The 27,046-nt window shown below is 35.9% G+C and overlaps 1 protein-coding gene across 6 annotated transcripts in view; it reads left to right on the plus strand.

Moving 5' to 3' along the window:
* Positions 1-27,046, plus strand: part of LOC100378168 (uncharacterized) — a 39,654-nt gene that overhangs the window by 7,497 nt on the left and 5,111 nt on the right. For 2 of the 6 annotated variants that reach the window (XM_085494968.1, XM_085494980.1), the window contains 11 exons: positions 3,450-3,523; positions 4,426-4,560; positions 6,366-6,653; positions 7,777-8,334; positions 9,309-9,392; positions 9,894-9,989; positions 14,177-14,242; positions 18,417-18,563; positions 20,216-20,394; positions 25,113-25,150; positions 25,623-25,709. In XM_085494968.1, coding sequence (XP_085351094.1) covers positions 3,450-3,523; positions 4,426-4,560; positions 6,366-6,653; positions 7,777-8,334; positions 9,309-9,392; positions 9,894-9,989; positions 14,177-14,242; positions 18,417-18,563; positions 20,216-20,394; positions 25,113-25,150; positions 25,623-25,709 — 1,752 coding nt within the window. The remainder of the gene's footprint in view (positions 1-3,449; positions 3,524-4,425; positions 4,561-6,365; positions 6,654-7,776; positions 8,335-9,308; positions 9,393-9,893; positions 9,990-14,176; positions 14,243-18,416; positions 18,564-20,215; positions 20,395-25,112; positions 25,151-25,622; positions 25,710-27,046) is intronic. The other 4 variants (XM_002735664.4, XM_085494986.1, XM_085494973.1 and 1 more) reach the window with 4 other exon arrangements.

Here is a 27,046-nt window from a genome sequence, read left to right on the forward strand (position 1 = left end):
GTACAATGCACCTCAAACATTAGCATGCACACACAAACGTACATGCCAACTGTGAGTACAATGTACCTCAAACATTAGCATGCACACACAAACTTACATGCCAACTGTGAGTACAATGTACCTCAAACATTTGCATGCACACACAAACTTACATGCCAACTGTGGGTACAATGTACCTCAAACATTAGCATGCACACACAAACTTACATGCCAACTGTGAGTACAATGCACCTAAAACATTAGCATGCACACACAAACTTACATGTCAACTGTGGGTACAATGTACCTCAAACATTTGCATGCACACACAAACTTACATGCCAACTGTGGGTACAATGTACCTCAAACATTAGCATGCACACACAAACTTACATGCCAACTGTGAGTACAATGCACCTAAAACATTAGCATGCATATACAAACTTACATGCTAACTGTGGGTACAATATACCTGGCCTAATTATGTTCTTTTGAGATAAAAAAAGAACCTTTGTAGGATAATAATTCTCTCTTGTGTCTATACTTAAATTTCTTTCTTTTTTTACACCAATGAACTGTGTCTATTAGTGAGTTAGTTTCCTATTCAAATGAAGTCTGTTTACATTAGGTTGTGTTATGTTGCATCAAGTAGTACTCAACTGCATTCGTTGAGTGTCACTCTGGATATATTTGTGAATTTCCAGGCATACAATAATCCTGGTGCAAGGTTGATACATACGCCCCAGATGGTCGCCTAGTAGCCACTTTGTTTGATGAAAACTGGCATTTTTCATCCTTTTTCTCACATTTTGGCTTACATATGTATCTCAAATTCATGTAGTCTAATTAAGTCCAAAATTGGTTCACAGACAATTGTGTGCTAGCATATCAACAATAGTTGATTAGTTACAATACAATGCTAAGATGGTTGACTGGCAGCCATATTTACAATTTCAAATCAAAATATATTGTGGAATAGTTATGACCGAATGAAACTCAACTATGCCAATCATAAATTATGTCTGCTCCCACAATCTGTCATAACTATCCCACAATGCACTATAATTTGTTATTGCGATATATGTTTTACATTTTGCCAACATAGACATTAGAAACTCACACATGTTAAATTGTTTGGCAGTCCAAGTCATTAGTCCAGTGTAGAACTGGTACATGTGTACTTGCACTAGAGTGAAAAGAAGAATATAAATGCTGACATTTCAATTGTCATGTATAAATGTAGAAGAACACAGCTTTTTTTTTAGCTCCGCTGTCGACTTTGTCGAGCGGAGCTTATCATATGAGTAATTGTTCGTTGTCGTCCGTGTCAATGTTTTACTTTTTCGACTTCTTCTTGAAAACTACATGTACAAGCCTGAATGCTTTGATACTTGGTGTATATGTACCTTGGGTAGACCTCTCTTAGGTTTGTTCATTTCATGTTGATCTTCAATTCTCTAATTTTGGTGAATATTTTTGTCATTTTTGGTAACAAGTGATATTTTCGACTTCTTGTTAAAAACCGCAAGTCCAATTGCTTTGATATTACATATATAGGTACTACATGTGGACCTCTCTCAGATTTGTTCATTTTGTAATGATATCTTTAATTCTCTAATTTTGGTGAATATTTTTGTCATTTTTGGTAAAAAGTGATATTTTCGACTTCTTGTTAAAAACCGCAAGTCCGATTGCTTTGATATTACATATATAGGTACTACATGTGGACCTCTCTCAGATTTGTTCATTTTGTGATGATATTTTCAATTCTCTAATTTTGGTGAATATTTTTGTAATTTTTGGTAAAAAGTGATATTTTCGACTTCTTGTTAAAAACCAATAGTTCAATTGCTTATAAATACTACATGTAGACCTTTCTCCGATTTGTTCATTTCGTGATGATATCTTCGATTCTTTAATTTTGGTGAATATTTTTGTCATTTTTGGTAAAAAGTGATATTTTCGACTTCTTGTTAAAAACTGTAAGTCTGAATGCTTTGATATTACATATATTGGTACTACACGTGGACCTCTCTCAGATTTGTTCAATTTGTAATGATATCTTTAATTCTCTAATTTTGGTGAACATTTTTGTCATTTTTGGTAAAAAGTGATATTTTCGACTTCTTGTTAAAAACCGCAAGTCAAATTGCCATGATACTACATATATAGGTACTATATGTGGACCTCTCTCAGATTTGTTCATTTTGTGATGATGTCTTCAATTCTCTAATTTTGGTGAATATTTTTGTAATTTTTGGTAAAAAGTGATATTTTCGACTTCTTGTTAAAAACCAATAGTTCAATTGCTTTGATATTACATATATAGATACTACATGTAGACCTTTCTCAGATTTGTTCATTTCGTGATGATATCTTCGATTCTTTAATTTTGGTGAATATTTTTGTCATTTTTGGTAAAAGTGATATTTCTGACTTCTTGTTAAAAACTGTATTAAAGTCTGATTGCTTTGATACTAGACATATTGTTCATTTTCTAATGATGTCTTCAGTTCTATAATTGAAATGTGCATTGCTAACAGCGGAGCTATCTCAGCCAATAGGCTGCTTGTTTGTATTTCAAATTTGTTATTTGTAGCATACTTTCAAAGTCAATATAGTTTGTATTGGCTATTGTACTGTGACATCACTGTCTGATAACAAATGTCACTTGCTGATTGGCACTAGTTTGCGATATCCTGTAACAACATTGTCCGTAAGTTGTTTAATTAACAGGGACATATTTAGTGAAAATGTCATCGAACAACGTCGTCAGTTTACCTCTGGGTGTGATCGACTGGTTTTTGCCAACTAGTCACTGCAAACATAGAGGCATCTGTTTATACCTCCATGTTGTAAACATGCGTGAACCGTAAACAAAAGAGATGGCGTATAAATCACCTGGTTACAAATGTTGTTGAAAATGATGAGATATTAGACATTGTGAAGGGGTGAAAGTTCACATAGGCTGTTCTGGGTTCAACAATTGCTGAAGATGATTAGTATATGCCTTACCCATGCTGACATTTTAGAAATTTAATTTTTTTGGTATGAGAGTTAAACTTGTTTCTTCTTGTGGCTATACTATTCTATCTTTTGGATGTATTGACATATCATTTACTGTCCGGTTCATGCAATAAAATTTATCTTTTGTTCTCTGTACCTGCATTGATATACATATTCCTTTGCTATCAAAATTAAATAAAAGTACTCAACAGGGGTACTCTTCCTCATCCAGCAATATTTGTTTAAAGTCAGGAAACTTGTGGAGGGTTAGTTTATTTCTTCGGAGCGTATATATTGATTCCCATCAATCTAGATACATGTATGCTGCATAATTGGTTTTTTTGTGTGGAGAAAATGAATTAGTATATACCTTGTTTTGTTTTTTATCAATTGTACATGTACGTATGATGGAATAACAAATTCATAGGTTTTTGTATGATTTAGAATTGTTTCTTTATTTGCAGCTGAAACAGAAGAGGATTTGAAAGAGTTGTTAGAAGAAATGGAAAGGAGTTTTATCTCCAGCATGGCGTCAGGTGTAAGTTTCAAAGTTATGAATTATTATGTTCATGCAGAATGATATTTAGTATATGGGTTTTTTAACGTTATCTGCAGGCCTTATTAATTATAATTAGATTTTAATTCAAATCCTTGCAATATAATTATTTATTTTCCATAATAATTAGTCAATTTATAGATTTTTAAAATAAATTTGGTAATCAACTAAGCCATTCTAATTAGTATCTTGGCTCCATACATAAACTACATGTATAGAATTTAATGATTTGTTCTTGGTTCTAGATAGTTGAACTGATTTAAAATAATTAAAATTAATTGTTCAGAAGTTTTTCAGGAATAGAACAAAAGTTTTTACTAAAAAAAACAATTCAGTGTATTTTATAGGCGTTTGTGACACAAGGCCTCTTTGTCTGTATTTTTGAATTTGATATGAGAATAAATGTGAGTTAAAATTACACCAAAATGCTAACCCAGACTTGACATCAAACATTCTCATTTGCTTTCAATGTGGGTTTTGGTGCCTTTCAAAACTGTACTGTGCTGCCTCAGACAACGGACACATCTGGTTTCTGAATGGGAATGACACTAATTTGCATAGTTATTTCTTGGTTATTGATATTCCGGTGTGCAAGAATGTAACTTTAGGCGTTGTTATTTAAATTACACAAAAAATATTTGTGGGATTCCATAATAGTACTTGGCAAGTTTGTTTTATGCAAATATTGCCAAGAACATTAAACAGTTGTAGACAATACCATTATCTGTAGTACGGGATATATGTAATAATTGAATATTGTCTCAACTCTTGGTAAGTTACTCTATGCTCATTGTTTACCGTAACAATCAACAGAATTGTTGATCGTTTTCATTTCATTGTGACTATTGTCTATTTTCATCCAAACTTTTCTTTAATTTGATTAGAAAATCGAAGGATTGGATGCCATGGATGACTTCACATTCCTGGACATATTGAACAAAGAAGAGAAAGAAGTGTTGCTAAATAAAAAAATTGAAGATATGAAGAAGAAAAATGAACGCCTTATGAAAAGACACCAGGTATAGTATTTGTGCAATGGAAAGGTCCAATCTTTCAAGTGTTTGGTCTGGGAATTGTGCACGTGTGGTCAGTATGTCCCAGTGTTACTGCACAGGTGCATACAGACAGCTATGTGATCAGTATATCCCAGTGTTACTACACAGGTGCATACAGACAGCTATGTGGTCAGTATATCCCAGTGTTACTACACAGGTGCATACAGACAGCTATGTGATCAGTATATCCCAGTGTTACTACACAGGTGCATACAGACAGCTATGTGATCAGTATATCCCAGTGTTACTATACAGGTGCATACAGACAGCTATGTGGTCAGTATATCCCAGTGTTACTACACAGGTGCATACATACAGCTATGTGATCAGTATATCCCAGTGTTACTATACAGGTGCATACAGACAGCTATGTGATCAGTATATCCCAGTGTTACTACACAGGTGCATACAGACAGCTATGTGGTCAGTATATCCCAGTGTTACTACACAGGTGCATACAGACAGCTATGTGATCAGTATATCCCAGTGTTACTACACAGGTGCATACAGACAGCTATGTGATCAGTATATCCCAGTGTTACTACACATGTGCATACAGACAGCTATGTGATCAGTATATCCCAGTGTTACTACACAGGTGCATACAGACAGCTATGTGATCAGTATATCCCAGTGTTACTACACAGGTGCATACAGACAGCTATGTGGTCAGTGTATCCCAGTGTTACTACACAGGTGCATACAGACAGCTATGTGATCAGTATATCCCAGTGTTACTACACAGGTGCATACAGACAGCTATGTGATCAGTATATCCCAGTGTTACTACACAGGTGCATACAGACAGCTATGTGATCAGTATATCCCAGTGTTACTACACAGGTGCATACAGACAGCTATGTGATCAGTATATCCCAGTGTTACTACACAGGTGTATACAGATCAGTATATCCCAGTGTTACTACACAGGTGCATAATGCAATTTTGAGGGGAACGCAAGATGACAGGTGTTTGTGTTGAATAGCCCTGATTGATGCCAGGATAGCATGATAAAAAAAAAACATATTTTGAGAGATGGCCAGACAGCCCTGTCATGAAATCCCAAACTGTAATATGGTTTATGTGACAAAATGCACTATATGTCTGCACTGGCACTTGCTATTTACATATAAAAAGTCAGGAGAGACAACAGGTACATTCAATGTCTGGAACTGTCGCCTGGCACAAAAATATTTTCAAAAAATCAGATAATTTGACAGGTCTCAGACTTAGGACATATTGTTGTTTTGAAAAAAATATTGATCATTCCCTGTGTTTTATATAAGATGATATTTCTTCATTATATACAATTGGGATTCTTTCTCATCAGCCATGTTCTATATGCACAGTAGATGTCAAAATTAGACTTATTCGTGACAAAGCATGTGTAAAGTTGAAAAAACTGATAGTTGTTTGGATTATTTTATATATATTACTGTAGCAAGTAACTTTTATGTTTTAAATTTTATGTGTTCATGGTCTTAAATACCCAACAGGGACTGTGTATTGTAAAATGCTTATTTTTTGTATGATTTAATTCAAAATGGCAGACTATCGGCCATGTTATTTATGTTTTCAAGTTTTGGACATACTTTGTTGTTAGTTTCTATTGAATATAGTCTGAAACCAAAATTATGATTTAATGTTACATTCATCCATCAATCTGTCTATCCAACTTTTTTTCCCTGGCATGTTGAACAAATTTTTATGCCTTTATGTGTTCATTGAGATTTGAATTCTCTTTTAGTTGGAATCTGTATTTTTTTCAGGAAATTGAAGATGATAAAAAATATGCTATAGAGAGTGGTGCTGCTGTACCTCACCATCCTGGTGATGAAGAATATGTGAGATCATCCGCTTCTGGTAACCGAGGAGATGAGGATTATGTGAGATCATCCCCTTCTGGTAACCGAGGAGATGAGGATTATGTGAGATCACCACCACCTGGTAACCGAGGGGGCAGGAGTAGTGAAGGAGGTAGAAGTAGCTATAGAGGAGGATCCAGAAACACTAGAAGAGGAAGAGGTAGAGGAAGAGGCAGAGGATCACCTAAACAGGCATGTCAACTTATTACCCACATTTTGTGATACGTCCAACGATTTGTTAATTTTTCAGATATCTTATGGAAAAGTGTTGATGAGTGTCATTGTTATTTTTAAATTTGATTGGATTTCGTTGGTCTATAGTATACATATGCATGTCAATTTGTTTTACACTTTGTTGACTTTGGACCAATTTGCTGCTATGTTTGTTCCAAAAAATACTTGAATTCAACATTGTTGCGTGCCATGTTGCATGCATGCCTTGACAGATTTCATTCAAACTTGGAATTGACATTACTAGTAGCATAGTTTACTGATGCTTGATTTGATTTTAAAATTAGGTTTTTTACATTGTGTTTTCCTCAATTTTATTATACCTCAACAGCACATTCTGTACCAGTACTGTACTAGTTGAAAAATCACACTAAACTATTTTACCATTTATTAGTATTGTTCACAGATGAAACAAAATGCTGTGATGAGTGGTATTGCGACCCACCCCCCCTCAGTGAGAAACAAATATTATTTATAATGACAGATATAAGCATTGTTGCTGACTTTTTCAAACATTTATTCCCATCACTGTATCCAGGCAACTACATCTACCAGTCTTGTATAACAAATTAAGCACTAACCTAATGAAAATAACCTTACTTTATTAAAATTACGTCCAGAGGCATTTAATTAAAACTTTTGTAATAGAACACAAGATGTTGCATGGAACATAATTTCTTCCCCTTTGTTGTTTGCCTTGGTTGTCTGTTTTCTCACTTGTACTTGGTCAAATCTTTATTTTTAAGCTTAATTAATCCACATGTAATGTAGATAAAAAATGGCAAACCTCTTGATCAAAAACAAAAAATAATAACTGTTTGGTCCAAAATTGTGATGAAAATTAGGACCTTGATGCATGTCTTTTTGTTTTCAGATTGAGTTCAAAATGGCTGACTGGTAAGATTTTGTTTTAATGAATGCAGTTTCAGAGCCTTATCTCTGATTGGCATGACTGTTTACTTTATGTTCAAACTTGTGTTTGTTAAGCTTGGTATCTCATTTCAGCTGTCCACGTCATGCCTTGTATTTGTACCTCAAAGCTCAGCTTCTAGCTTTCATTGATCTTATATTTTTTTACAAACAGTTTTACTCATCTCCTATGCAAAGATCTGAATCAGATACAACACGATATAACAGATTTGATGTGATGAATGAGAACAAGGAAGCACCAAGACGTACCATTTCTGATATAACAGGTCAGAAGCAGGCTGAGGAAGTCCCACGAAGATCAGTTAAAGACATCACAGGTCAGAACCAAAGCAATGAAACCCCTCGGAGATCAGGTAATGACAACACAGGACAGAACCAAAGCAATGAAGCCCCACGAAGATCAGTTAATGACATCACAGGACAGAGCCGAAGCAATGAAGCCTCACGAAGATCAGTTAATGACATCACAGGACAGAACCGAAGCAATGAAGCCCCACGAAGATCAGTACATGACATTATGTCCCAATCAAAAGGTGAAACTCCTCCAAGGAGAGTTGGATCAGGCAGAACTGAACATTCTGCTAATAGAAGAGGTGGATATCGTGGAAAACGTGATAATGTTGGCAGGAGGGGTCCTTCAAGGGTTTCCAGGCCTCCAGAATCACCCACATCACCTGAATTATCGTACGTAGATGAGGAAAATCCAATGGTGGTAGGTTAATCAGTCTCTTCTCTTTCATCATTATGATGTATTTATCCTTCTATTTCTCAGAGATGACTGGAAAATGATTGAAATAACAATAATATGAATGCAATAATATCTTTTTAGTTATGTTGTCATCAAAGATGACAGAGCACAGCTTTCATATATGAGGTGATTTTCTGTCATCTGTCTGTCTGTCGTCCATCAATAATTCAATTTTTGACTTCTTTTTGAAAGCTACCAGACCAAATGTGTTGATACTTGGTGTGTTGGTACCTTGGATGGAGAAATAATGTCAGATTTGTTCAATTCTCTATTTAGTTTAGCGAATATTTTTACTAATAATAATTTATTAATTACTTAGTTCGAGTAAGTAAGCCAATTTATAGGCGTGTTATGCAAATATCTTCAGTACCTAAGATATTATTCAAATAACACTTAGTACAAGGGTGCTTTGGGGTTATCCACTGACCTTATTATTTTAATTACCTAATTTGCATAAAGTAGGCAATTTTTAGCTACTTATCATGTTTATAGATGCCATTCTAAGTTACGTTATTTTCCATATCGCAGTGGGAAAAAAAACATGTATCTATATTTTCTGGATATTGGATGAACTTACCTTAATCTAAGATTTCTACAGATAGACAGCTTGGAGCTAAAAACAGTAAAAATCTCTAAAACAATCTTCCCAATAAAATTAATTGAAAGTCAAACAATATAACCATACAATTGAAAACAGGAGATGTTTACAGTTGATGTTAGCACAGGGCTGGACGGAATAGATATGAGTTTCCTCCCCAAACACCCTTTATAGTTCAATTTCCATCCCATCTTTTGCAAAATCCAATATGGTGGAAACACATTTCTGCATTACATGAGGGGAAAATGCCTGCCCTCGTTGTTGTTTTTTAGAATTATAAATGGGGACTATATCATTTTGTGTCACTATTAGTTATTTGTTAATTGTTCTCATCCAATAGGGGTTGACTATAACTGTGACCAACAGCTCCTTAGTTGGTAATAAACGCAAGAGGCTCATCATGTCTGATGGCATGCATCATAAGGTAACCATGGCAATGTTACCATGCATGTCATTAACACAAGCATGTGTAGGTCATTTTCAGTGCCATGGGTACGATATAAAATGCCAGGGGATGTTAGTAATATGTCATTTTAGCAATTTTTTTTATGTAATAGTTGTAACATGCATTCTGTATACTAATGAGATTTGTAATTAGAATGTTTGCTCCTTAGATGTACAGTAACAATCAAATCTTATCTCAACCTGACAACGGATATATGTACGTGTAATAAACATAACATGATGTGAACTCACACACTTACTATGTAACAAATACGTTTTTATAATATCAAGGATTTAAAAGATGAGTGTATGCAACTGATGCAATGATAATCTCACTTTTTCTGTTTACGCATTTCCGTGACACAATTGGCGATACAAATCTTTATTTCACCATTGTAAATCCTTGATAGTATGGAATATTAATTCAGTACTCACTAATATGAGAAATATGATTGTATTTCAAAATTAATCTCATTTTCAGAATTTGAGAGTATCTTTGAATACTGATGATTCGAAAAGTGAAGGTGGTACGGCAAGGCGAACTGTTCAAATGACCAAAGAAGAAAAAGAAAGAATGGTATGATTGTCATGAGATGTATATATCCGTCAGTAAACAATGCAGCAAAACTTGAACTTTTGATTAGCACATGAAGGTTTATCTCTATGATTAGCGTGGCAGTGAATATTTTGAACCAGCATTTCATGATTTGTGTGAGATGGGATTACACCGACACTAAAGTTTTACCATATATCCCACCATAATGGTCAACATTATATAAAACTTTCAAACAACATCCTGCCTTCTATATGATTGTTAACATAAGTTTGTCTAAACATGTTTGGTTTTTTGAGCTGATTATGATAATTGCAATGAATTTCAAGGTATGTATGGGGGTCTAAAAACTAACTCTGCGGCGCGAATGTGCGACTCGCCGAAGGTCGATTATTGCACTCTGCGACAGGATCGCAGTGTCACTCTGCGAAGAGCACGATTCCCATTGGTTGGTTGGTTGGTCGAAAAGCGTTAATCTCAATGGTCGATCGATGTAAGGGTATACAGCATGCCTTATAGAAATGTTCAGTTTTAAATGGTTATTTCGCCGACTGCTCGCGAACTATGGTAAACAAGTATTTGTAACAAGATGTTATGTTGAACTGTGACCCGCTCTTATGAATATTAAGTAGCTAGAGTACTGTGCATGTACTCTCTTGTGAGTCAGTGACGGACGCAGCATGGTCTGTATTTGTTTACCTACTATACAGAATAAACCCAGTGAGTTACACGTAAGGTCTTGAGTTACTAGTATTCATTCATGCAAGCAGCATATGAAACAGTATTTACCGACGACATGCCGCACGGTTCGGTAATCAGCAAGTATTTAACATTGATTTATTAACATGTATAACATCCCTCGGAGGGGATGAGAGGGGTTACAAAACACATGCACGTTGGTGTTGGGTGCCTTGTTACGGTGTAACATCAGGGAGCTGGTAACATTAACGCCATCTTGAAGTTGTAAGGCTTCGTCCGCAACTATGCTCATTAGCATAGGCGGCAGCTTCAAAGCGAGTAGAGCGTGAAGTACGTTTCGCACAGTCCGGGGCACACGATGTTACTTTCTTTTTTTGTCATTAGCAAGTATAATTTGTTATGACTATATTCATCACTTTGAATTCCCAAATAAAGTGTGTAGCGGGTCAAACTGTTTCTAGGCAATCAATATCGTTTTATTAAGAATATTAAGAGAGAAAAAACGTAAGGCTGTGTGAATGAATTGAAACTACTGCTGAAGATGGAAAACTACTAGTTAAATGGCAGTGTCAACGGAAAATTAGATGAGTGCACGCTCTCTGCATACACGGAAACGATGGCTTTGCTTATTTGGCCGATATCGAAGAGCAACAGATTTCCTGTACTCACTTCCTCGTCTGATCACCGGCCTCACGTATCGGTGTTGTCATCGATTAAGTAGTTGAAACTCTCGCGTTGATGCGAATATTTCAGCCTAATCGTCCCTTTCGAACCTAGACGTGCTTGCTATCTGTTGCGATTCCGATGAAAAATTCTTAAAAAATAAATATAAATTGCATAAACGAAGGGTGAACGCAAAAGTCCTGTAATTTTGCATCGTAATCACAACAGGCTGCAGGCAAGTCTAAATTAGTAAATATGACCCTGAGTTGCAGATTTGTCTTTGCATCGTCTGTCATTGCTGTCCTTGCTTTCTTTTTTTATCGCCATTGCGTTAGTAAGTTGGTGTTATTAAAATAGAATATAAACTTAGAAAATGAAAAGATTTCTCAGACGAAGTCTTGACTGTAACAATGCTGACAATGGACGTTAGATAAATATGCATTGTTTGTGACAGGAAGCTTGTCACCCGTTCTATCAGAATCGTCAACAACAGAGTATTACCGGTAGTATACATATACATACACATGGTATAAACATTGTGCAAATATTAACGAAACGGTAGTTGTGTTAGCGTTTGAGCACTGGTCTTTCCGAAATTTCGAAAAGCTGGGATGATGAATCAAGGTACAAAGTAACCGTTTTATCAATTATTGGAAAATTAAGATCAATATGAACCAACGAAATTTGGCTTTGATTTAAAGAAACTGTTACAAAGTATTTCATTTCTGGTGGTTAAAATACCAGCTGATCGATCGTAGACCACAAGTCTTGAGTCCGTTTATGATCTAAACGAAGGCAGACGATTGCTATCAACTGCTGTCATGGCAAACGTTGCACGTCGTGAATGATTTTTGTTTTCACTGCATGCAAATTATTTTCCTTGATGCTCTCAACAAAGTCAAAGAAGACGTACAACATTCATTGCAGAACGCGTGGAAAGTACTCTGCGTTCCACTCGCTTTGAAGCTGCCGCCTATGCTAATGAGCATAGTCATCGGGACGAAGCCTTACAACTCCAAGATGGCGATAACGTAACACCGTATTAAATAGGCAGTCAAAACCAACGTGCACGTTACACTATTTAATTTTTCTAGCCAGCGGTGTGATGTGTCTAAAAACCGTAAACCATGTGTCATTTGTTTGGTCCCACAATTTGTCTTCCATGTGCTTGCCGATCACCGAACAGTGCGGCATGTCGCCGGTACATAGTGTTTACACACTTTTTTTACCATACCTTTTTTTACAATTTAAAACTTAATTTTTTATAAGGCCTGCGGTGGACATCGACCATTGGGATTCGCGCTGTTCGACCAACCAACCAATAGGAATCATGCTCTTCGCAGAGTGACACTGCGATCCTGTCGCAGAGTGCAATAATCGACATTCGGCGAGTCGCACAATCGCGTTGCAGAGTTTTTAGACCCCCATACATACATGAAATTTCTCATGGTTGTGCAACCCAAATTTGAATGTTTTATAAACGTCAGACTACAAGTGTTTTAATGATTTCTGATGGTTAATGAGTACATGGTTATTTCTCCATCAGAATTTTCCGTACATGTAAATGGAAAACACCCCTTGTCTATATATTTATTTTTTACTGAGCCCGTTTGGATCAAAGTTGTATGATGATCATACATATTTGGTTTTACAGGTGCACATCTTTTGTAGTCCACGATCAGACGCAGTCTGAAAACGAGGACTTATTTATGTGTGTGCATCTGTGCATGCGTCCATTTGTCTTAGAGATGCCTGCGCTGATTACAATCAAACTTCACACATACATAATATAATACATATGCACATCAATTTGTTTCACGATCTGATTCAAAATGGCCAAATGACGGCCATTTTTGTGCTGAAAAATCATCAAAATCAAGCATTTCTGGCATTCCGGAACAGGATCTTGGATTTTTACTGATGGAGATTCAAATAGTACCAACTGGTGGCCATTTTGTTTTAGTGAATGTGATTCTAGTGCCATATCTCTCAATATGGAAATGTACTCGTTTGACAATCAGATACAAGATGACTGAAAGTCAGTCACGTTAATGTTAAAAAAATCATAATTAACTTCTGAATCTATAGCTCTGACATGTTTATGTTTCTATATTACTATAAGGGACGACGTCAAAAGATCGATGTTGGATAAAAAACTTATTTGCCTTAGTTTTGGGGTGGGGGGTTTTGACCTCAAAAAGTTTCCATCCTACAAAAATGATTTTATTTTTTAATGAAGTAAAAAAAACCTTGGAGTATTTGTAGTTCGTTTTTCGCATGTGTATATTCCGCCAACAACCAACTGCTATGCCATACTGCTGTCCGATTATCAATTTGTATTTAATGGTGAATGTAGTCTGATGCCATGACCAATATTTATCAATTAAGTTTCAGTGGGGGTGGGGGGTTTTGGGAAAAAACTAAAAGAATTAAGTTTTTTATCCGACATCGATCTTTTGATGTCGTCCCTAAACAAAACTATATATCTTAAATTTGATAATTTGATATCTCTAATGAGTGACAGTGTGATATAAGATTTATAAAGTGTGTGTAATACATGTAGCATGTTCTGAGCATTGGCAAGGATCATATATAAATTACTACAACAGTTATTTATCTAGTTATTCATTTTGCAGCTTTTGTTGCCATAAAACCAAAAAATATACATTGTGTAAAGCTGCTAGTTGTGTATATATTAATAGAAGTTATTTTTTTCTATAATTCAATAGCATTTCAACTTTTATTATTGAATACTGACACTAATTATTTGGGTCAAATTTGTTATTATTTGAGCATATGTCTAATGACACAGACAGGGACTATGTCATTTACTGTGACTTATTTTACAGGAGAGAGAAGAGAGGAGGAAACAGAATATACAAATGATGGATGAAGAATTAAAATCAATGAATGAGGTAAGAATATGAACAGTCAATGAATGAGGTAAGGATATGAACAGTCAATGAATGAGGTAAGGATATGAACAGTCAATGAATGAGGTAAGGATATATACAGTTAATGAATGAGGTAAGGATATAAACAGTCAATGAATGAGGTAAGGATATGAACAGTCAATGAATGAGGTAAGAATATGAACAGTCTAGTCATCCTAGTACTATTGGCAAACTGGATTCCCTAGTCATCCTAGTACTATTGGAAAACTAGACTCCCTAGTCATCATAGTACTATTGATGAACAAGACTTTCTAGTCATCCTAGTACTATTGGCAAACTAGACTCCCTAGTCATCCTAGTACTATTGGCAAACTGGATTCCCTAGTCATCTTAGTACTATTGGCAAACTAGACTTCCTAGTCACCATAGTACTATTGATGAACAAGACTTCCTAGTCATCCTAGTACTATTGGCAAACTAGACTCCCTGGTCATCCTACTACTATTGGCAAACTAGACTCCCTAGTCATCCTAGTACTATTGGCAAACTAGACTCCCTAGTCATCCTAGTACTATTGGCAAACTAGACTCCCTAGTCATCCTAGTACTATTGGCAAACTAGACTTCCTAGTCATCCTAGTACTATTGGCAAACTAGACTTTCTAGTCATCCTAGTACTATTGGCAAACTAGACTTTCTAGTCATCCTAGTACTATTGGTAAACTAGACTCCCTAGTCATCCTAGTACTATTGGCAAACTAGACTTCCTAGTCATGATAGTACTATTGATGAACTAGACTTTCTAGTCGTCATAGTACTATTGGCAAACTGGATTCCCTAGTCATCCTAGTACTATTGAAAAACTAGACTCCCTAGTCATCCTAGTACTATTGGCAAACTAGACTCCCTAGTCATCCTAGTACTATTGGCAAACTAGACTTCCTAGTCATGATAGTACTATTGATGAACTAGACTTTCTAGTCGTCATAGTACTATTGGCAAACTGGATTCCCTAGTCATCCTAGTACTATTGAAAAACTAGACTCCCTAGTCATCCTAGTACTATTGGCAAACTAGACTCCCTAGTCATCCTAGTACTATTGGCAAACTAGACTTCCTAGTCATGATAGTACTATTGATGAACTAGACTTTCTAGTCGTCATAGTACTATTGGCAAACTGGATTCCCTAGTCATCTTAGTACTATTGGCAAACTAGACTTCCTAGTTGTCATAGTACTATTGATGAACTAGACTTTCTAGTCGTCATAGTACTATTGGCAAACTAGACTCCCTAGTCATCCTAGTACTATTGGCAAACTAGACTCCCTAGTCATCCTAGTACTATTGGCAAACTAGACTTCCTAGTCATGATAGTACTATTGATGAACTAGACTTTCTAGTCGTCATAGTACTATTGGCAAACTGGATTCCCTAGTCATCCTAGTACTATTGGCAAACTAGACTCCCTAGTCATCCTAGTACTATTGGCAAACTGGATTCCCTAGTTATCCTAGTACTATTGAAAAACTAGACTCCCTAGTCATCCTAGTACTATTGGCAAACTAGACTCCCTAGTCATCCTAGTACTATTGGCAAACTAGACTTCCTAGTCATGATAGTACTATTGATGAACTAGACTTTCTAGTCGTCATAGTACTATTGGCAAACTGGATTCCCTAGTCATCCTAGTACTATTGGCAAACTAGACTCCCTAGTCATCCTAGTACTATTGGCAAACTAGACTTCCTAGTCATGATAGTACTATTGATGAACTAGACTTTCTAGTCGTCATAGTACTATTGGCAAACTGGATTCCCTAGTCATCCTAGTACTATTGAAAAACTAGACTCCCTAGTCATCCTAGTACTATTGGCAAACTAGACTCCCTAGTCATCCTAGTACTATTGGCAAACTAGACTTCCTAGTCATGATAGTACTATTGATGAACTAGACTTTCTAGTCGTCATAGTACTATTGGCAAACTGGATTCCCTAGTCATCTTAGTACTATTGGCAAACTAGACTTCCTAGTTGTCATAGTACTATTGATGAACTAGACTTTCTAGTCGTCATAGTACTATTGGCAAACTAGACTCCCTAGTCATCCTAGTACTATTGGCAAACTAGACTCCCTAGTCATCCTAGTACTATTGGCAAACTAGACTTCCTAGTCATGATAGTACTATTGATGAACTAGACTTTCTAGTCGTCATAGTACTATTGGCAAACTGGATTCCCTAGCCATCCTAGTACTATTGGCAAACTAGACTCCCTAGTCATCCTAGTACTATTGGCAAACTAGACTTCCTAGTCATGATAGTACTATTGATGAACTAGACTTTCTAGTCGTCATAGTACTATTGGCAAACTGGATTCCCTAGTCATCCTAGTACTATTGAAAAACTAGACTCCCTAGTCATCCTAGTACTATTGGCAAACTAGACTCCCTAGTCATCCTAGTACTATTGGCAAACTAGACTTCCTAGTCATGATAGTACTATTGATGAACTAGACTTTCTAGTCGTCATAGTACTATTGGCAAACTGGATTCCCTAGTCATCTTAGTACTATTGGCAAACTAGACTTCCTAGTTGTCATAGTACTATTGATGAACTAGACTTTCTAGTCGTCATAGTACTATTGGCAAACTAGACTCCCTAGTCATCCTAGTACTATTGGCAAACTAGACTTCCTAGTCATCCTAGTACTATTGGCAAACTAGACTTCCTAGTCATGATAGTACTATTGATGAACTAGACTCCCTAGTCATCCTAGTACTATTGGCAAACTGGATTCCCTAGTCATCCTAGTACTATTGGCAAACTAGACTCCCTAGTCATCCTAGTACTATTGGCAAACTAGACTTCCTAGTCATCCTAGTACTATTGGCAAACTAGACTCTCTAGTCATCCTAGTACTATTGGCAAACTAGACTTCCTAGTCGTCATAGTACTATTGATGAACTAGACTTTCTAGTCGTCATAGTACTATTGGCAAACTAGACTCCCTAGTCATCCTAGTACTATTGGCAAACTAGACTTCCTAGTCATCCTAGTACTATTGGCAAACTAGACTTCCTAGTCGTCATAGTACTATTGATGAACTAGACTTTCTAGTCGTCATAGTACTATTGACAAACTAGATTCCCTAGTCATCCTAGTACTATTGGCAAACTGGATTCCCTAGTCATTCTAGTACTATTGAAAAACTAGACTCCCTAGTCATCCTAGTACTATTGGCAAACTAGACTACCTAGTCATCCTAGTACTATTGGCAAACTAGACTTCCTAGTCGTCATAGTACTATTGGAAAACTAGACTCCCTAGTCATCCTAGTACTATTAATGAACTGGACTCCCTACTCATCACAGTATTATTGGCAAACTAGACTCCCTAGTCATCCTAGTACTACTAATGAACTAGACTCCCCATTCATGATAGTACTATTGGCAAACTGCACTGTGCTCAGTAGTTTTTGTTTCTGCTATGCCCAAATGATCACCTTACATCAAACACTCACTTTTATTAGCTTCGCTGTCGACTTTGTCGAGCGGAGCTTATCATATGAGTGATTGTCCGTCGTTCGGCGTCCGTCGTCCGTGTCAATGTTTTACTTTTTCGACTTCTTGTTAAAATTGTTAAAAGTCCAATTGCTTCGATACATATATAGGTACTACATGTGGACCTCTCTCAGATTTGTTTTTTTTATGATATCGTCAATTCTCTAATTTTGGTGAATATTTTTGTCATTTTTGGTAAAAAGTGATATTTTCAACTTCTTGTTAAAAAATTGCATGTCCAATTGCTTTGATATTACATATATAGGTACTACATGTGGACCTCTCTCAGATTTGTTCATTTTGTAATGATATCTTTAATTCTCTAATTTTGGTCAATATTTTCGTAATTTTTGGTAAAAAGTGATATTTTCTTCTTGTTAAAAACCACAATCATTTATGGTGAAAAATGATATTTTTGAATTCTTGTTGAAAACAGCAAGTCCCATTGCATTGATACTATGCATATTGTTCATTTTCTAATGATATCTTCTGTTCTTTAATTGAAATGTGCATCGCTAACAGCGGAGCTATCTCAGCCGACAGGCTGCTTGTTGTTATACCTATGAACAATTTGTATAATAGTATACTGGGGAAAGCTGAATGTCATTCTTCAATATATCTCTTCAATATATAACAGGGAAGTCAACATTCAAAAGGCTATAGCTTTTTAGAAGACAAAAGACGCAGTGATTCTGGAGAAAGTCGTAGACACATACGAAACTGGGGAGGAGCCAGTTTTGATAATGCTAAAGTGCAGGTTGCTAGGCAACATACAGATAGAAAGGTAAGCAAAGACCCTCATACTTTAACAGTATTAGTATTATGTGTGCTTGATTTTATTAGGGGTTGCGGTTTATTATTGAAGTGTTTTAATACCATTAGCTATCTCACAAAATAGCATTGAAGAATTCTATCTTGTCATTGTTTTGTTTTGTTTTGCATAAGTATCACATGTAGTAAGTTACTGTGGAACATTGTTTTGTTTGGTATGAGTATCAATACCACCTGCATATAGTGACCACCTCTGTACAAAGACCACCTGCCTATAGTGACCACCTCTATATAAAGACCACCTGTCTATAGTAACTACCTCTATATAAAATATACCACCTGCCTATAGTGAACATCCATATATGAACACCACCTGCATATAGTGACCACCTCTATATGAATACCACCTGTCTATGGTGAACATCTTTATATGAATACCACCTGCCTATAGTGACCATCTCTATATGAATACCACCTGCATATAGTGACCACCTCTATATGAATACCACCTGTCTATGGTGAACATCTTTATATGAATACCACCTGCCTATAGTGACCACCTCTATATGAATACTACCTGCCTATAGTGACCACCTCTATATGAATACTACCTGCCTATAGTGACCACCTCTGTACAAAGACGACCTCTATATAAAGACCACCTGCCTATAGTAACTACCTCTATATAAAAAATATCACCTGCCTATAGTGAACATCCCTATATGAATACCACCTGCCTATAGTGAACATCCCTATATGAATATCACCTGCCTATGGTGAACATCTCTATATGAATACCACCTGCCTATAGTGACCATCTCTATATGAATACTACCTGCCTATAGTGACCACCCCTGTACAAAGACCACCTGCCTATAGTAACTACCTCTATATAAAAAATACCACCTGCCTATAGTGAACATCCATATATGAATACCACCTACCTATAGTGACCACCTCTATATGAATACCACCTGCCTATAGTGAACATCCCTATATGAATATCACCTGCCTATGGTGAACATCTCTATATGAATACCTCCTGCCAATAGTGACCATCTCTATATGAATACCACCTGCCTATAGTGACCACCTCTATATGAATACCACCTGCCTATAGTGACCACCTCTATATGAATACCACCTGCATATAATGACCACCTCTATATGAATACCACCTGCCTATAGTGACCACCTCTATATGAATACCACCTGCCTATAGTGACCACCTCTACATGTATATGAATACCAACTGTCTATAGTGAACATCCCTATATGAATATCACCTGCCTATAGTGAACATCTCTATACAAAGACCACCTGCCTATAGTGACCACCTTTGTATATGTAGACCATCTGCCAATAGTGACCACTTTTAGGCAGTTCCATGTCATAAAATTCACCTTTTTGCAGACCAAAATAATCTAACCTCTTTTGGAAGATGACCTATTTAATGACTGTATACATAAATGTAATTCTAAGCATTGAGACTATGAAGTAGATGACAACAACATTGGTAAGGAGTGTTTGATGGGTGTTTCTCTCAGCAACTGTTCTCATAAAAACCAAAATAGTAGTTTATAAATAAATAAAAACCAATTCAGTGTTGAATTCTTCGTCATTGCATCGGGGTTGTAATTACATCTCATTTTTTTTTTATTGCAGAATTATTTTTATCCTGGTGCTAAATCACAAATGGATATGACAATGAGCATGACAGGCAGAGAAAGAAAAGAGTACAGTAACTGGAAAGCAGAACGTGAACAGATAGATAATGAAAGAATACTCAGACATAAAAGACAGTCTGGTGAATGGAAGAGAGAATGGGATAGGGAGAAAAATGAGTAAGTTCTTGATTATTTGATATGAGGTGTACTAATTCTCAAAGGTTGTAACATGACATATCCATTGCTATTGTGACATACCTAACTTGTATTCAACTCATGTGTCATGTCAATAGCTATTGTGACATACCTAACTTGTATTCAACTCATGTGTCATGTCAATAGCTATTGTGACATACCTAACTTGTATTCAACTCCTGTGTCATGTCAATAGCTATTGTGACATACCTAACTTGTATTCAACTCCTGTGTCATGTCAATAGCTATTGTAACATACCTAACTTGTATTCAACTCATGTGTCATGTCAATAGCTATTGTGACATACCTAACTTGTATTCAACTCATGTGTCATGTCAATAGCTATTGTGACATACCTAACTTGTATTCAACTCATGTGTCATGTCAATAGCTATTGTGACATACCTAACTTGTATTCAACTCATGTGTCATGTCAATGGCTATTGTAACATACCTAACTTGTATTCAACTCATGTGTCATGTCAATAGCTATTGTGACATACCTAACTTGTATTCAACTCATGTGTCATGTCAATAGCTATTGTGACATACCTAACTTGTATTCAACTCATGTGTCATGTCAATAGCTATTGTGACATACCTAACTTGTATTCAACTCCTGTGTCATGTCAATAGCTATTGTGACATACCTAACTTGTATTCAACTCCTGTGTCATGTCAATAGCTATTGTAACATACCTAACTTGTATTCAACTCATGTGTCATGTCAATAGCTATTGTGACATACCTAACTTGTATTCAACTCATGTGTCATGTCAATAGCTATTGTGACATACCTAACTTGTATTCAACTCATGTGTCATGTCAATAGCTATTGTGACATACCTAACTTGTATTCAACTCATGTGTCATGTCAATGGCTATTGTAACATACCTAACTTGTATTCAACTCATGTGTCATGTCAATAGCTATTGTAACATACCTAACTTGTATTCAACTCATGTGTCATGTCAATAGCTATTGTGACATACCTAACTTGTATTCAACTCATGTGTCATGTCAATAGCTATTGTGACATACCTAACTTGTATTCAACTCATGTGTCATGTCAATAGCTATTGTGACATACCTAACTTGTATTCAACTCATGTGTCATGTCAATAGCTATTGTGACATACCTAACTTGTATTCAACTCATGTGTCATGTCAATAGCTATTGTGACATACCTAACTTGTATTCAACTCATGTGTCATGTCAATGGCTATTGTAACATACCTAACTTGTATTCAACTCATGTGTCATGTCAATAGCTATTGTGACATACCTAACTTGTATTCAACTCATGTGTCATGTCAATAGCTATTGTGACATACCTAACTTGTATTCAACTCATGTGTCATGTCAATAGCTATTGTGACATACCTAACTTGTATTCAACTCCTGTGTCATGTCAATAGCTATTGTGACATACCTAACTTGTATTCAACTCCTGTGTCATGTCAATAGCTATTGTGACATACCTAACTTGTATTCAACTCATGTGTCATGTCAATAGCTATTGTGACATACCTAACTTGTATTCAACTCATGTGTCATGTCAATAGCTATTGTGACATACCTAACTTGTATTCAACTCCTGTGTCATGTCAATAGCTATTGTGACATACCTAACTTGTATTCAACTCCTGTGTCATGTCAATAGCTATTGTGACATACCTAACTTGTATTCAACTCATGTGTCATGTCAATAGCTATTGTGACATACCTAACTTGTATTCAACTCATGTGTCATGTCAATAGCTATTGTGACATACCTAACTTGTATTCAACTCATGTGTCATGTCAATAGCTATTGTGACATACCTAACTTGTATTCAACTCATGAGTCATGTCAATAGCTATTGTGACATACCTAACTTGTATTCAACTCATGTGTCATGTCAATAGCTATTGTGACATACCTAACTTGTATTCAACTCATGTGTCATGTCAATAGCTATTGTGACATACCTAACTTGTATTCAACTCATGTGTCATGTCAATAGCTATTGTAACATACCTAACTTGTATTCAACTCATGTGTCATGTCAATAGCTATTGTGACATACCTAACTTGTATTCAACTCATGTGTCATCTCAATAGCTATTGTGACATACCTAACTTGTATTCAACTCATGTGTCATGTCAATAGCTATTGTGACATACCTAACTTGTATTCAACTCATGTGTCATGTCAATAGCTATTGTAACATACCTAACTTGTATTCAACTCCTGTGTCATGTCAATAGCTATTGTGACATACCTAACTTGTATTCAACTCATGTGTCATGTCAATAGCTATTGTGACATACCTAACTTGTATTCAACTCATGTGTCATGTCAATAGCTATTGTAACATACCTAACTTGTATTCAACTCCTGTGTCATGTCAATAGCTATTGTGACATACCTAACTTGTATTCAACTCATGTGTCATGTCAATAGCTATTGTAACATACCTAACTTGTATTCAACTCATGTGTCATGTCAATAGCTATTGTGACATACCTAACTTGTATTCAACTCATGTGTCATGTCAATAGCTATTGTGACATACCTAACTTGTATTCAACTCATGTGTCATGTCAATAGCTATTGTAACATACCTAACTTGTATTCAACTCATGTGTCATGTCAATAGCTATTGTAACATACCTAACTTGTATTCAACTCATGTGTCATGTCAATAGCTATTGTGACATACCTAACTTGTATTCAACTCATGTGTCATGTCAATAGCTATTGTGACATACCTAACTTGTATTCAACTCATGTGTCATGTCAATAGCTATTGTAACATACCTAACTTGTATTCAACTCATGTGTCATGTCAATAGCTATTGTAACATACCTAACTTGTATTCAACTCCTGTGTCATGTCAATAGCTATTGTGACATACCTAACTTGTATTCAACTCCTGTGTCATGTCAATAGCTATTGTGACATACCTAACTTGTATTCAACTCATGTGTCATGTCAATAGCTATTGTAACATACCTAACTTGTATTCAACTCATGTGTCATGTCAATAGCTATTGTAACATACCTAACTTGTATTCAACTCATGTGTCATGTCAATAGCTATTGTGACATACCTAACTTGTATTCAACTCATGTGTCATGTCAATAGCTATTGTGACATACCTAACTTGTATTCAACTCCTGTGTCATGTCAATAGCTATTGTAACATACCTAACTTGTATTCAACTCATGTGTCATGTCAATAGCTATTGTGACATACCTAACTTGTATTCAACTCATGTGTCATGTCAATAGCTATTGTGACATACCTAACTTGTATTCAACTCATGTGTCATGTCAATAGCTATTGTGACATACCTAACTTGTATTCAACTCATGTGTCATGTCAATAGCTATTGTGACATACCTAACTTGTATTCAACTCATGTGTCATGTCAATAGCTATTGTAACATACCTAACTTGTATTCAACTCATGTGTCATGTCAATAGCTATTGTAACATACCTAACTTGTATTCAACTCATGTGTCATGTCAATAGCTATTGTGACATACCTAACTTGTATTCAACTCATGTGTCATGTCAATAGCTATTGTGACATACCTAACTTGTATTCAACTCATGTGTCATGTCAATAGCTATTGTAACATACCTAACTTGTATTCAACTCATGTGTCATGTCAATAGCTATTGTAACATACCTAACTTGTATTCAACTCCTGTGTCATGTCAATAGCTATTGTGACATACCTAACTTGTATTCAACTCCTGTGTCATGTCAATAGCTATTGTGACATACCTAACTTGTATTCAACTCATGTGTCATGTCAATAGCTATTGTAACATACCTAACTTGTATTCAACTCATGTGTCATGTCAATAGCTATTGTAACATACCTAACTTGTATTCAACTCATGTGTCATGTCAATAGCTATTGTGACATACCTAACTTGTATTCAACTCATGTGTCATGTCAATAGCTATTGTGACATACCTAACTTGTATTCAACTCATGTGTCATGTCAATAGCTATTGTGACATACCTAACTTGTATTCAACTCATGTGTCATGTCAATAGCTATTGTAACATACCTAACTTGTATTCAACTCATGTGTCATGTCAATAGCTATTGTGACATACCTAACTTGTATTCAAATTATGTGTCATGTCAATAGCTATTGTGACATACCTAACTTGTATTCAACTCATGTGTCATGTCAATAGCTATTGTGACATACCTAACTTGTATTCAAATTATGTTGAGAGGATATTTTAAATATTATAATATTTAAAAAAATTGTACCATTATTTTGATGAGTTTACAAAGACATGACTTTTTCAGGAGTTGTCACAAACAACATTTTAAAAATAAAAACCCAAGCATAATAAGTATGTAGAATTGTATTATCTCTAAACTACATCCCTTTACAAATATCCACCACATATGATAATATCATCCCTCTTGCACCAAGGTCTTGGTCAAGTTAGCCATTATTAGGTTTAAAAATTATCCTGGTGGTTGGTTGTCTTGTGCTTGCTGTGGTCATAGGAGGTCATTTGATTGCACTGTCTAAGTTTGGACATATGGGTATGGACAATCTGTTGTGCTGTTTCACATCTTCTTATAGTACATGTTGTAGCAATAGTAGTGTGGAAATGTCTTTCCAAGCATGTTATATTCAGAATATTTTCTTCTTTTTTTCTCCACAGTGACAATACCAAGTCAGAAACACGTCCAAATACAAGGGGTGAGATTATATATTAATTTTCAACTGTTATTTATTTGTTTATTTTATTACCTTGCCCACAATGATTATGAAGTGGCACTATAGGGGTTATAATGTATGTCAACACTTTATTTTGACAAGATAACTCATTACAAGTAATTCAAACTAGGTTATATTATTAATACAGGAAAATTCAATGCAGTACAATTTTAGTGTGACTGGCATATCTATTTTTGGAAATATTCATGAAAACGAGTATTTCATAAAATATTCATAAAATATAAAATATTCATATTCAGACCATAGTGTGTGTTGTCTTGCAATCCATATTATATTCAGACCAAAGTGTCTTGTAATCTTGTCTTGCAAACCATTATTTTCAACAGATTGTATGTACACTCTTTTCATGTTAGTTTCTCTTTTCTTTGAACTCTATTCAGTCTTTTCTCTTGTCGTCTTTTCTTGCATTGCTCTACCTTCTTTCCTGGTGCAGGTGACAGAATAGGTAGCGGTAGATTTGATAACCGTGGACCTAGAATTTCCCCTGCTGCTACTCTTAAAGGCAAACCACCAAAATCAGGTGGGTGGGTACTACTGACTACCAGACCTGAATGATTTCTAACTAGCTTTCCCCCAAAAATTGCATAATTTTCACCTGCGACAATAACTAGCATGGTCAATTACGTTTTGTTAGTTGATGCCTAGATTGCCTGTATTAATTACAACTTCTAATGATGTATTTATCGTTACTTTCTCAATCCATATCTAGTGATGCAATCATATTTGCTGGTGCCTCCTTGCTTCCTCAATCCATATCTAGTGATGCATTCATCTTTGCTGTTCCTCCTTGCTTTCTCAATCCATATCTAGTGATGCATTCATCTTTGCTATGCCTCCTTGCTTCCTCAATCCATATCTAGTGATGCATTCATATTTGCTGGTGCCTCCTTGCTTCCTCAATCCATATCTAGTGATGCATTCATCTTTGCTATTCCTCCTTGCTTTCTCAATCCATATTTAGTGATGCATTCATCTTTGCTGTGCCTCCTTGCTTCCTCAATCCATATTTAGTGATGCATTCATCTTTGCTGTGCCTCCTTGCTTTCTCAATCCATATCTAGTGATGCATTCATCTTTGCTGTGCCTCCTTGCTTTCTCAATCCATATATAGTGATGCATTCATCTTTGCTGTGCCTCCTTGCTTCCTCAATCCATATCTAGTGATGCATTCATCTTTGCTGTGCCTCCTTGCTTTCTCAATCCATATATAGTGATGCATTCATCTTTGCTATGCCTCCTTGCTTTCTCAATCCATATCTAGTGATGCATTCATCTTTGCTGTTCCTCCTTGCTTTCTCAATCCATATTTAGTGATGCATTCATCTTTGCTGTACCTCCTTGCTTTCTCAATCTATATCTAGTGATGCATTCATCTTTGCTATGTCTCCTTGCTTCCTCAATCCATATTTAGTGATGCATTCATCTTTGCTGTGCCTCCTTGCTTCCTCAATCCATATTTAGTGATGCATTCATCTTTGCTGTGCCTCCTTGCTTTCTCAATCCATATCTAGTGATGCATGCATCTTTGCTGTGCCTCCTTGCTTTCTCAATCCATATATAGTGATGCATTCATCTTTGCTGTGCCTCCTTGCTTCCTCAATCCATATCTAGTGATGCATTCATCTTTGCTGTGCCTCCTTGCTTTCTCAATCCATATATAGTGATGCATTCATCTTTGCTATGCCTCCTTGCTTTCTCAATCCATATCTAGTGATGCATTCATCTTTGCTGTGCCTCCTTGCTTTCTCAATCCATATCTAGTGATGCATTCATCTTTGCTGTGCCTCCTTGCTTTCTCAATCCATATTTAGTGATGCATTCATCTTTGCTGTGCCTCCTTGCTTTCTCAATTCATAT

This window comes from Saccoglossus kowalevskii, chromosome 2 (assembly GCF_978046115.1).
Source record: "Saccoglossus kowalevskii chromosome 2, keSacKowa6.1, whole genome shotgun sequence".
NCBI lineage: Eukaryota > Metazoa > Hemichordata > Enteropneusta > Harrimaniidae > Saccoglossus > Saccoglossus kowalevskii.